Source organism: Chaetura pelagica, unplaced genomic scaffold (assembly GCF_000747805.2).
Source record: "Chaetura pelagica isolate M959 unplaced genomic scaffold, ChaPel_1.0 scaffold630, whole genome shotgun sequence".
In the NCBI taxonomy this organism is placed as follows: domain Eukaryota; kingdom Metazoa; phylum Chordata; class Aves; order Apodiformes; family Apodidae; genus Chaetura; species Chaetura pelagica.
Window position 1 is genome coordinate 108,058 of NW_009951855.1, and position 13,390 is coordinate 121,447.

Below are 13,390 nucleotides of genomic sequence, written 5' to 3' on the forward strand. Positions count from 1 at the left end.
TGAGCGCGGCCGGTCGGCCCTCCCCTTCGTCCCCTTCCCCTGCGGGCGACGGGGCCTGCGGGAGCGGGCCGGGCGGGCCCCGCCGCCGCTGAGGGGGCCGTGCCGTTTGTTGCAGGTACCTGGTGGACAGCCGCTGGTTCAAGCAGTGGAAGAAGTATGTGGGCTTCGACAGTTGGGACATGTTCGGCGCGGGCGATCCCGGCCTTTACCCGGGGCCCATCGACAACTCGGGTCTGTTCAGCGGTGAGTGCCGCGCGGGGCCCGCTGCTCGGGGGGCAGCCCGGGCTCGAGAGGATGAGTCCTGTGCGCAGTCGTCTCGTGCAGGTTTCGCTTTTGCAGCCGTGTAACCTTGTCAGGAGCCTGGTGCGGTTTCTTCCTGCCCGTGGGAGTGCAGGTGTTTCTTAGGGTCGTGGTGGTCATGTGTGTGTAGGTGTTGGGAAGAACGGATCCTGTCTGATGCTGTGCTTTTTTATCTCTGCCTCCTTTTTAGATCCAGAAACTCAGACTTTAAAAGAACACCTCATTGATGAGCTAGATTATGTGCTGGTTCCCACTGAAGCCTGGAATAAACTAGTAACGTGGTATGGCTGCATAGAAGAACAGCAGCCTATTGTGAGAAAAGTAAGTATGGGTGAACCAGGTTCTTTTCAGCCTGGCTTCGTTATCTGATCTCTGCCAAACTTAGGTGATGTTTATTTTGCTAGATGTGAGTTAAGGCAGGATGCTCAGCAGCTCTTTGGAGATAAAAACATGAAGTCTTTTTGCCTTGTTGTCTGAAAGAATGACCTTCCAGCATTACACCTAAAATGCCTGAATCTTCAGTGATTGTCAGTTGATGGGTTAGTTGATGTGAGAACCATGAACCTTGTTCTGGTTATCTTTTTACAAGTGTGGTTGTTGGGACCAGTGCAGTGTTTATGTTGCATGGAATAGTTTGTCCTTAGTTGAAAAATGCAAGTTGTTAGTTCAGCTTATCAATCTTCTGGGACAAAATGAGGCATTGGAACAATTATTTTAATTTTTCTTTTATTGCAGATGGCTTAGGGACTTCCTTAAGAGTTCAAGGTGGTTGTTTTTCTTCTCTCCTTCAAAATTCTGTGATTCTAAAATAATGATAAGAGATGTATTTGTAGTTTTGTTCTGTGAGTCTTTATTTTTTGTTTAGCAAATGCAGTCCTGAATGTATCCTGAACATATAACCTGTTCTGGAAGATGAAATTCTCAAGTTGCTGTTGTTTTAAATCTGTCAGACACTTTTTTATGGGTAAAAAGGTTTATTGTTTTTATAATTTAGTCTTAGGTTTTTGCACTGACTAACTTGGGTGGTGCCAGTATTTGGGTTTCATAAAGACTAATTACTACATCGAGGAAGTAGTGTTGATATAATATACAGAATTAATATTGCTTAAGTTTCAGTAGCATTATGTTACAGTCAGGGCTACTTTAAGGTGTGCAAGACCCAGGAAAGTGTAGCACCAGAATGGTCAAAGGAAGTAAGATCCCTTTTTTGCAGACCCACTCATGCTGATCAGTGGTAATAGGATGATGCCCTTCAGTGTGGGCTGAAGATTGTACCTCATGAGAAATTCTGACATTTTTAGAAAGTGTAAATGATCCCAGGTCCACCAAGTGACCCTGGGTTCTCTGTGCCAAGTAGATAGAACTCCCATGTAACCAGAAATGGGGGAAGTGTCAAATGCCCCTCTTCAACACTGTCGTTATTGAGAGCTAGTGCTGTTTTCCAGACATAAGATGCCAAGTTACTGTGCTCTAGCTAAGAGTAAATCTTTAAAGTTCTTAATTGCTATGAGCCATTGTGCTCAGATTGCTCTCCAATGGGATGACCTGAGTTCTACTTTGACAGAGAACAAGCTAGCTGATCAGACACTTTGAAAGTCATATGTGGGTGATTAGAGACTCTTCTTGCTCTTTGTCCATACTAATGGACACTGTTACCTGATCCAAACAACTCTTTGGAAGAAGAGTTCTTGCATTTCTGAATATGGTTCTTACTTATTTGTTTCTAACTACAGAATCCTGGAGAACAGGAATTTCCATTTAATGAAATTCCTTCTGAAAAAGAAACTTGTAAATTTGTTTCTTTGTGTTATTTTCTTTTTTTAAAGAACAGTCATCTAATTTGCCTGTGAAGAAGCTATTTAAACAGGGCGTGTTACTTTCTGTTTCTGTTGTAACAGCAAAATACCAAAGATCTTTCCAAATGTATTTGTTAATTATTTACTTTTAAAGCACCTTGCATGTCTCATACAACCCTATAAAAGAAGAGAGAAGTATGATGTAGCCAAATTATCATAATAACTCATAATTCTTTGTTTCTTTCCAAAGCTAGGTGAGTTTTTTTCTGGACAATGTTACAGTTTTAGACCACAGCAAGTCAGGTGTCACACAAATAGACATGGAGTAGAATGTTTCAGTTGGAAGGGACCTTCCAACAGTCATCTAGACCAGCTGCCTGGCCACTTCAGGCTTGACCAAAAGCGAAAGCAAATTATTAAGGGCATTGCATAATGCCTCTTAAACAATGTTATTCTTAAAAACGATACCTGCTGGTTCAGTGAAATATGATGGCAGTTTCATAGACTTTATAGCTGCAAAGAGATGTGGAGACAATTGAGGTGTCTTTTGGGTATTTTTTCCTCCGGTTACATCACTGTTTTCTCAGAACTGACCTTTGAAATGTGATTTTCTTGCTGGCATCATGTGTTTTATGATCTGTAGCTGAAGAGTGATGTCTAGTCTTACTGACTGTCTTTCTAAAAATATGCTGAAAGCTCCTGGGTCGGTAGATGTACCTATTGGAGTATTCTCTCAAACGCAAAATTGATTTGAAAATGACTCTGAAATAAAGCAGTGTCAGCAAAATAAGTTCTGAGATACTTGTCTGTTATTGCAAGGAGAGAGTAATGATGCAGGTTCTATATACCATGCAGAAAAATAAATAATGCTTTGTCCTATTTTCTTCTAGTAGGAAGGATTTGGCTCCAGTGTTCCAGGCTTGTTTCTTTCTTTTGAATGCAAAACTTAGCCAAAGCCTAGGGGCAGAAGATAATTTTCCTTCTTTTTAGAGTTCTCTGACTGTGTGATCAAATATTTTTCATGGATAACTAGCTGGCACTATCAGTTCAGATGTGATGGTGGACCTTTGGAACTTTGTACTGTGGAAAGAAAACACTGAGATTTCTTAATGTTATAAAAACAAAGCCCCTGAACAAGCTGGCAGAGGTTGTAACTGAATCTGGGCCTGAGAGCAGGTCAGTGTTCAGTTTATGGCTTGACTTAAAAGATTCAAAATATTTCGACAAGTGTGCCTTACAGAGGGATGCTCAGTGTTTACATTTGCGTTGTTTCATCACATCTGCATTCTGTTTACAGGTGGTGGAATATGGTCTGTTTGTGAAGCACTATAAGGTTGAAGTTTATCTTCTTGAGCTGAAGCTGTGTGAGAGCAGTGATCCTGACAATGTGATTAGCTGCCACTTCAGCAAAGCAGATACTATTGGTAAGTAGGTCTCTGATACAAGGAGCTGCGCTCTGGTGCTACCTCAGGGGATACTTTGTGCCCTCCAGAACAAAAACCCTGTTGATAAACTGGAGTGAGTCTAGGACATAACAACAGGACAGTCGGGGTTGGAGCGTGTGATGTGTGAGAAGAGGCTGAGGGAGCTGCGTTTAACCTGGAGAAGAGAAGGCTTTGGGGGGACCTTGTAGCACCTGTGAGGAGATTACTGAGAGCACGGAGTTGGGCTTTTTACCAAGTCACAAAGCAAGAAAGCAGAAAATAGTAATACATTAGAACTCCAACTTAATAAAATGGAAGTGTTTTTCCATTAGGACACCTAGACATTTGAACAGGGCTCGGAGGGGTGGGAGAGTCTCCTGCCTTGCAAGTTTTGAGCACCTGATTGCATAAGCCCCAAGCAGCCTGGTGTGAATTCAGTGTTGATCCCACTTTGTTTGGACTGGGAACCTCCTGAGTTTCTTTCAGCCACAAACATTCTGTGTGCAGCAGAGGGAGTTGTGGTCAAGAGCTTTGAGGAGCTAATTTCTTACTAAGTCATGTACTTAAGAAACACCCACATCACTTGTGTAGAGCAGTTCTGTCTCTGGTTCTCCTATGATTCGTTCTTCCTAGAGTGACTATTTTAGCTGTCTTCTTAATGGCTCTTCCTACTCTTCTCCCTGATATTTGGGCTGTCTCTCTCTGGCTGTATCATCACTATTTACCCATGTAAAAGTGCCAAGTGTCAGCTGTCTTGTGTGTCTATAAAGATCCTTTTTCCTAGTTTGCTGAAGTGTGGCCTGACATTAGTAAATGTAAACACTTCTTTCTTGAACCTGTATTTTCAAATGATGTCCCTTACACAGTAGTTTCTGCCTTTGAGCAGAAACTTCTCACTATATTCTGGACATTATTAGTTTGAGGGCTTGACAGGCAATGCATGACTGAAAACATAAGTTTTTAATTCTTTTAGACTAATTATTAGTCAAGCTATGTGAGCAATTATAACTTCCTTGATACATTTTTTACTCAAAGGATCTTGAAGGATCAATGGTGTACCCTCTTTGCTGAATGTTTGGCTTGTATTTTTAATTATTTTTTTTTAAAGCACTCATGTTTTAGGCATTTTGGTGTGTTTTTTTATTTTCTCCTGAACAGCTGCCATCGAGGCAGAAATGAGAAAACTATTCAATATCCCAATGCAGAAGGATACTAGGTTATGGAACAGGTACATGAGTAACACTTACGAGCAGCTCATCAAGCTGGATAACACAGTGCAAGATGCAGGGCTCTATCAAGGTCAGGTAAGGGACATAACTTTTTAATATATTTATTAGATTCTCATGTACTGCTTTTTCTGTTACTTAATTATTTTCACTTTTATGTACTTTGAGCAAACACTGAAAATGTGACTTGTTAATGATTTTGCAAAATGTGTAGCAGAATTGCAGTTACCTTTATTACCTTAACTCTCTTTCTTCAGGTTGTTCTAATAGAAGTGAGAAATGAAGATGGCACATGGCCTGGACAGAATTTCCTGGCAAAGTAAGCAAACATGTTCTAAAGGTTTCTGCTGTTTTGTCCAGGTTGTTCACCAGTGTTTAGGGACCATGTTCTCTGTGGAGGCCCAATTATTACTGGCTGTTGTGGATTCCTTTGTTTTGGGTGTTTTGAAGAAAGAGAGAAAATCTTGAATATAAATCTCAGTTCTGCTGCTGATTGCTTTTCTTAGCATCTGTCTTTAAACTTTAGCAGCAGTTTTAAACCCCATTTCATGTAGGTTGTGTAAGGATTAAATAGCTTAGGTTTCTATAGTGCTTAAGAGACAGAAGTGCTCTTTACATTGAGCTAGTCTACTTAAAAATCTACCTCTGCAGACTGCACAGTAGAAAGAAGTCTTCCAGCATTGGTAGTTCCCTCTTAAAAAGTCTAGAAATAGCTGAGCAACCCCCCCTGCCGCCAAAGGCTATTACTGTAGCCTGTAAATACCAACACAGGTATTCTCTTGCCACTATCTAATTTAAACAAGAAGTGAGATGAGATATTTTATGTATAGAGTGAATTCTATAGCATGGGAGTTGCTTGCTCACAGGATAAGCAGATAAGGAGATGCCCACAGCAAGTCATAGTACAGAAGGTAAAATCCTGTGATTTGCCTAGGGATGGCCCTGCCCTCTTACCCATGCGTGCACCATGAGACTTGGCAGTGGTAGAGACGTGCTTCTGTACAGTGTGGTTCACTTGTAGGACCTACTGTCAAGTGATGTAATTTGAGATCAAGATCTTACTAGTGTTAAACTTGAAGAATGGATCAAATAGGGCAGTGAAACCTGTTTTGAAGCAGTTTTCTGCTTCTAAGGTACCATACTGCTAAACTGGCCAGGAGAATGTCCATAGGATTACAGTGAATGTTCTGTAAGGGAACCACATGAAAAGCATCTGAACGTTCACATTGTGTACATAATGGAGGACTGCTTGACAGTCAGTATTAGGCAGCCGTGCAAGACATAACCTTTTGTTTTCACCTGAAGCAAAGCTAAAAAGGAGTCCTGTGGCATTCCCAGGCCTCAGTCTTGTCTTTTTGCAGCAGCTAGTCTGATATGTAAAGATTTGTAATTAAAACCTCTACCGATGATTAGCAGTTTGCAGGTTAGTATTTTCTAATGATCTAAAAATAAATATTTGCTTATTATAATACAAAATTTGTGAAATCGTTTGACTTGATGCTGATAATGGTGGCTGAAAGAGTTGTATTAAGTCATATGTACAGGAATATCTGTTACTTTGTCTTGGCAATTTCCTCACCCTTATCTCTCTTAGTTAAGAAACTGAGCATGTCTTCCTTCCACAGTTGGGTGCACTGGTTCAGCAAGTTCTGCTCACTGACTCTTGTGCTGCTACTTAGTCTTGTGGGTTAAATGCAAAATAACTGTTCAAAACCAGTGTTTGGCAAGACAAAGAGGGGAGGAAGAAACTGAACACTACCTCTCCTCTTCAGGGTTGAAGGTTGGTGTGTGTGGATCAGTGCACAAACTGCTGATCAGATAAGAAGGACCTTTTTGAGTGTTCAGGACAAGAGCTGTCTCTTATAAAGCAGTCAACATTAATGTCTTTGGGTTATAACAAGCCCTGCTGGACTAATACTGTGTCTTCCTATGCCAAAGGTGGCTGTGGTGTGAAAAAAAAGGTGGCAATTGGGTGAAAAAACTGGACCTTAAACTTCTGTGTTTGAAATGGAAGGAGGAAAAAGTTGAGTTCAGACTCTTCCAAAGACAGCTGAGTCTAGATATTTATGTTGAATATACACTGATGATCCAGGGATACTTTTCTACTACTTTTTGGTACTTGCTCTGTTTTGTGTTATCACTCTTGTCAAATGTGTGTAAGCTGGTGACAGCCTAGACTGAATAACTTGTATGTATTTTCTTTCTGCTGCTCTTTCAAGGGTTATTTCACAAAGCTTTTTTTCATCTATTTTTAAGGGATTTTTATTTGAAAAAAGAAGTAACAAAGCTTTTTTTGTGTTATTTATTATGTTCTGAGTAAGCTAAATTCAACTTAACTTTATTGAACTGCTGGCACTGCACTGTATTAATGCATTTATAATTGCTCTGTGTTTTCCTTTCACATCAGTCATACACTGTTCTGAAGTTTACTTGTTTTCTTTCCCTTGTTTAGCCTGCCTTTCATATAAATGCATAAATACTTGATACTCTGTACTTGGTAATTCAATGTTTAAATACTCTTCAGCTAGTTCTCATGTTTCAATGAGAATCCTTAATTTTTTTCAAGACATTCTTCTCTTCAGGGTAGCTACATATTTAGTTTTGAATACACTGTATAAATTCCACTTCCCTATGAAGTCACAATATATCAAAGCACAGTGCAAACATTTCTTACTAATCTCAGGCTGAGTCTTTTATATAAGTTGATTTTGGAGCAACATTTGTTTTTCCCTTGGAGAGCAGGAATTCAATAAATAAAATCATTAATAAAGCTTTTCTGTATAATTAAAAAACTTAGCTGCTTTTTTAGGTTCTTTCATTTGCCAGGTATCTCAACAGATAATCATCAAGTGAAAGTGTACTCTGTGACTTAGAGTATATTCTGAGTTGATAATTTTAAGGTTGTGTTTTGGTCTTTTTTCTTTTTTTCTGGAAAGATTCCATGTCTGTGCTGCAATAAAAGGTTATTTTATTTTGTTTCTATGAGCTGGTAAAAGACTCATTGACTAGGAGTGTAGGGTTCACATCTTGTTACTGGGTTGGGTGGGGTTTGTCTTTCCATAGGGGTGTGTGTGCAGATACATTTTTGCATTAAATCAATATTATGTGTTTAGGGCTGCAGATGAGTAAGTGTAGTACCAACTCATAGGGACTGTTTATACATGCAAAATCTGTGGGTGATCCTGAGCAATTGAACCAGACAGAACTGGTGAGAGAGGCAGGAAAGAAGAGTAGCCAGAGGGAAGATAAAAAGTTCCCAGCCCAGAAGAGTGTGAGTGTCTTATCATGTGCACTGATAAGGTGTTCAGGGGAATGTTTCTGTATAAATATTACAGAAACTAATTATGTAAGTAAAGGAGGTTCTTGTCTGTAGGAAGCAACTGATGCTTTTTGGAAGCCAAAGCTGATACCAGAAGTGAGTTGGAAGCTGCATTGGCAGCATGGCTAAGCCGGAGATGTGAGGCTGTCACCTTGAAAACCATTTTTGTGAGGCTAAGCAAGACTGTGGTGTTGTTATGTTTTCTACCTAAACTTACATTTTTAAGTTCTTCAGAATCTGAGACCTCCTAGCTGCAGCTAGTGTCAGCAATAACTGCAAATGCTTTGTGCTGAGGTGTGGTTTGGAAGAAAGTTGAGTAGCTCCAAATTTTAATCCTGTCTCAGGCAACTGTTGTGCTCCCATGTTCTGTTTCTCAGCTGGAGAAAATACTGTTTAGCCAAGCCCCTGGGGAACTTTATATTTGGAGTTCTTTCTTTGGACTCATCACTTCAATACTAAAAGCTTATGAGAGTTTTTCCATATTTAGAGTTTTGATGGGATAAACAAATGCGATGTAGAGCTCTCTGCTGTTGGTGAGCATCTGCATTACTGCCTGTGTGCCAAAAGAGGTCTTGAAAAGCTGGTAGTTAATGTCATTCCCTACTCATAGAATATGTGTGCACAAGGTGGGTGGGTTCCCAGTAGTGAGGATTTTTCCCCATCATTTGCTGCTCGTTGCTTACTTACTGGCTGCTACCAGGGAAACCGCTTTTCCACATGTTTGGCAGCCTCTCATGTTTCCCCAGCCATCAAGCTGGCTGACATTTTACAGAAAAAATGCTCTTAAATGCCTTATCAGGCCTTTGGTGGTAGTTTCAACATATTCTTGGCCACTGCTGGCTGTTAATTTGCTATTGTTGAACCTGAGTCAAATGGTGACACTCATTAAGGAGCAAATTAATTTTTTCTTGTAGTTTGCATCTGCTTTTACTGCTAGACAATGTTACAGAAGAGGAAATGGATTATACTTATCCTAGGAAATTCAGAATTGGAGGCATGCTCTGTTTCTGAAGGGAGGTTATATCAATAAATGTGGAATTTCGTCCTTTTTAATTGTTACTTACAAGACTCAAAATAATATCCTGAGCTATCAGATTTCCAGCTCAGTTCTAGCATACACTTTTTTGTCCTGGGTATCATTTTCTTAGCACAAGCGAACAAGAAATAATGTCAGGTTTAGAAAGATGGCACTTTTCCTATCAGGTATTGTATTTGAGAATGGGAGTGAAGTTGTTTTTTAGTGTCTGCCTCCCTTTGCAACACACAGCAGTAAAGTACTTTTTTGTTCTTTAGTTGCTGCTACAATTTTCTTGCTGTTTCCTCTTCCTGCTTTTCTGTTACTGATGGCACTGTATGCTTTCTGGATGTGGTTGTTTTTTTTTGTTTTTCCCCTCCCATCTGGTACCCTTAGTAAAAATATTCAGGAGTTGTTGCTTAGTTCACCCATCTTGTAACACAAGAAAAGCCTCTTAACTACCCTGTTGTGATGTGGGCATCTCTCCAACCTAATACAACATTCAGTGATATTCAAAGTCAGAAATTACTACACAATTTTGAGACCTCAGTGGTTGATACGTGTTTTGCAAGTACGTGATGCCATAATTAAATGCTTTTTCATACTGAAAACTGATCATCTCCCAATTTCTTGTGTGCTGATGATTTTGGAGGACCTCTTCAGCAACTGGACTAAATACTTTGTTGGTGCATCTTTATTCCATGGTTTTCAAGTGCTTGAGTTTGAAGCATATGCCAAGCTTTCAGAGTATCATTGAGTATGTAAGATAGGGAGGCTTTTGCATGTAAGAACTTTCTAAATACAGATCCATTATGGCCTCTGCTTTTCCAATTAACTTAAATTAAAAGCTAAGTTCTAGCTTTTCTTGTTTTCACTAAAACTTTTTTCCGTAGTATTTTAAATGTTTATTTGTATTGGTAGTTTAAAGGAGGAGGACTAAACCTACTGTATGCTCTGAATTGAAACACTTTTCCTATCTCTGTCTTCCATCCACTTAAAAGCCTTTTAGAATATTTTTTCAAGCTGTTGAACTAAGCAGTTTTTCTGCTTATCAGCCATATGCCTCACAGTTTCTGTACTAGAATAGCCTAACTTTGTGCTCTATACTGCAAGTCTCCAGATTTCTTCTCATTTGCCATTTGTGTGGGTTTTTGAAAGGTTGTTTAGCAAGACACGAAATGTCTCTAATTGGCAGATGAGGGGCAGTGTGCATCAGTTTTGTGAAACATGAAGTGTGTGTGAGGATGAAGAACGTGAGCCCTAAATAAATGCTGGGATGTGCTTGCAGTCCTGCTTCAGTCTCTTGAATGAGGTCCTGTAGCAGCCTTGAGACATGATTAGATGGATTAGAACCCATCCTCCTAGCACTCTTAACGGTTAGAACAGTAGCATGGTTAGAGAAAGTCTTTCTCTGCTGTAGTTTACTCCTGTCTAGATTTTGTTGATGAAGATGTAACTGAACGTGTTCATCCCTGTCAGGAGCATTGCTGTGGTGATCAAAGGGAAGCTGCAGGAGCTTGGTATCTTCCAGTCCTGTGTCTGTTGTGCCTACAAAGAGCAAACTAAGCAAACAAAGTAGTTTCAGTGGTAACCCACTGACTAGGCCCAGAACATTTTTGAATGTTTTAAGTCATAAACTTTAAAGAATAAATAATATTTATATCTTACCTCAAAACAAGGTGTTAGAGCCTCCATTGCTGATGGAGTGAAAGTCACACTGTGAGAGACAGCAGTGGAGGGGGCAGGTGGCTTTGCCTGGTCAAAGTCTGCATGTTCCACAGAAACTGTTCTTGGGCCATTGGGGATAAGTTCTTGGCATCCAGGATTTCTGTTGTCACCACTGTGTGCAAATGAAGCAGTTTTCTCAAGAGCCTACAGTATTGTGGGGTCATTAACAGTGGTTTCCTGGGCTTAAAATAGGAAGCTTTCAGAGAAAAATATTTTTCTTTGCTATTATCTGTGCCTTTCACCTGGAATCACAGCTATCTTTGTGACCATCTTGTGAAATGGGAGGAAGTAGCTGTGCTTAGTAAATCCTCAATCTTGCTTCAGTTACTACAGGTAGATGAGGAACTTGTAAAGTGTAGGAGTGCTTAGAATTTTTGTCTTCCGAATTGTATATTTTCGTGTGTGTAGTTTTTTATTTCTTTTTATCACCAGTTGGAAAGCTGTTGGCACCTCCATCTTTGTTTTACTTAGATGATCATTCCCAATTTTCTATCAGGAATTCACTCAAGATCCTTGATGGTTTTGTAGATAGACCTTTCCCCATTCTGTGACTTCTCTAATCTGTGCTTTCTGATCCATTTTTTACCTTCCCCCAGAGTTCTTAGTTTTATTATGTGTGAGGGATAATTTTTTAATTACTTTTTGGAACTTCAGTTGCCTTGATTATGCACTGCCTCTGTGCTTCTATTGGGAATTTTAAGATCTCTTAAGAGGTTGTTCTCTCCCTGTTGATTATCTTCATTTGTTTTCTGAATGTCTTACTCTGTTCTCTCTCTGAGGTCAAACATATTGAGCAGAGATGCTATGTTTTCAAGTCTAGCATTTCCTAGATTGCTGTTCTTTGCTTCTAGATAATTAATTTCAAACTTCTTATAGGTCTTCTTAATGGAGTTACAGGCTATTGTATTATTATTATTGCTATATATATGTTATTATTTTGAAAATCCCACATGTGGACCATGAGTCTGATAATTATTTAGTCTAGACCCACTTGTTCTCTCATGGATTGTGTCTTGGTGTCCAAGTAGCCTTGAGGAGTTCCACCTCCAGCATGTAATGACCAGAAGGTTGTGTATTGTCCCAGATGTGGTTGTCTTTTTCAGTAGATCTGCTCATGCTTGTTAATATACTTTCCAGTATTCTTTCTGGTTTTTCTGGCTGGTAGTTTAGACTGTGTTTGAGGTTGCATTTTCATCTGGAAGCTCCTGTCATAACTTGTTTCTTTCTGTAATTATTTTACTTCTATTATATTTTCATATCTTTTCATATATATATATGTATATATCCAGCTATTCTGCCTCTGCTTGGCCATTGTGGCTTATTCTTTGTCTTTTAGTTTTTGTTCCAGAGGGGTGTTCCAGGATTGTTTTCTTAGTAGCACCTGAGCTATGAATATACATTTTTAGTTTGTATCATTTGAGAATTGGGGTCGCATTAAAAGAGATATAAGAACAAGCTAAAGCTTGAGGGCACTGTGCTCTTCAGGGGCTCTGCTGTACTTTATGTCTATCAGCCACTCTTCTGTGGCTCTTGGTGTCCTGCAATTTTTTCCATAGTTTTGCATGCTTATTCAGGCAAAGTTGGAGAGAAGGTACAATTTTGCAGTTAGCTCTTGCTATAGAGAAATGAATTAGTATGAAAATAGTTTATTTAAGTTTATGTAGTACTGTCTTGTGGGCTTGTGTTTTTGTGGAGCCACAGCTGTCTGGGACAGAACACTGTTGAATTTTAATGCCTTGTTGATCTTTTGTAACATTGTGTTCTTGATTCTTTTCTGGACCAGGAGAGTATTAGTGTGGAATAGCCTGGGATTCACAACTAGATACACTTGAGGCTTAGGAGCTTTTAAAATCCATTTCAATATCTCCAGTCTCAAAATGCTGAGGATTGTTATACATACCACAAGCACATAGCAGTGTGTCTTGTCTCCAAGCACCGTAGTTGTATTAACTAGGCTCAGTAACAAATTGTTTTGTGGTCACCCTGATTATCCTCTTACTGATTAGCATTCTGTTTTAGTGAGTGATTTGTGTTTCAAGTAGCAAAGGACTGACTTTGTCACTTTGAATGTGGGGCCAAGAGTTTTGTTGTCTTAAGATTGGGATTTTTTTGCTTGCTTGTTTCAAGATGGTATACTCATAAACTTAAAGCTTGCTTCCCAGCCACTCATGCCATCTGAATTGCCTACTTATTGCAGCCTGGGACCCAGATTTTGCTTTAAGCAAGAGTTGTTAATCCTGCTTCTGGTACTTTTTTCCTGAAGTTTCTGTTCCATACAAGTGTTTGGAAGCATGACTGCACAGATCAAACCAGTGAATTCTGTGTGGGGTAACTAACTGTAATGTGGCTACTCCTTGGAGTTTTGTGGGAGGTGGGGCTGGGGGTGAAAAAAGTAGTAGCACTGTTTCTACTTCTTTTTCCTTTCTCCCAGATCAAGCACTGCAACTAGCAGAAACTTTACTACCTCTTCAAAATCATCAACAAGTTCTTATTCCTCAGTGTCTGCCACTTCTGTCATTACTAACGGTGATAGCAGTAACTCCTATGGACTGAACAGCTCCCAGATGGGCAGGGGGTAAGAG

At 39.7% G+C, this 13,390-nt stretch overlaps 1 protein-coding gene across 1 annotated transcript in view; it reads left to right on the top strand.

The window, feature by feature from the left end:
• Positions 1–13,390, top strand: part of USP4 (ubiquitin specific peptidase 4 (proto-oncogene)) — a 37,724-nt gene that overhangs the window by 1,396 nt on the left and 22,938 nt on the right. The window contains exons 2-7 of the mRNA XM_009993468.1: positions 116–243; positions 491–621; positions 3,394–3,520; positions 4,679–4,824; positions 5,004–5,065; positions 13,240–13,383. Coding sequence (XP_009991770.1) covers positions 116–243; positions 491–621; positions 3,394–3,520; positions 4,679–4,824; positions 5,004–5,065; positions 13,240–13,383 — 738 coding nt within the window. The remainder of the gene's footprint in view (positions 1–115; positions 244–490; positions 622–3,393; positions 3,521–4,678; positions 4,825–5,003; positions 5,066–13,239; positions 13,384–13,390) is intronic.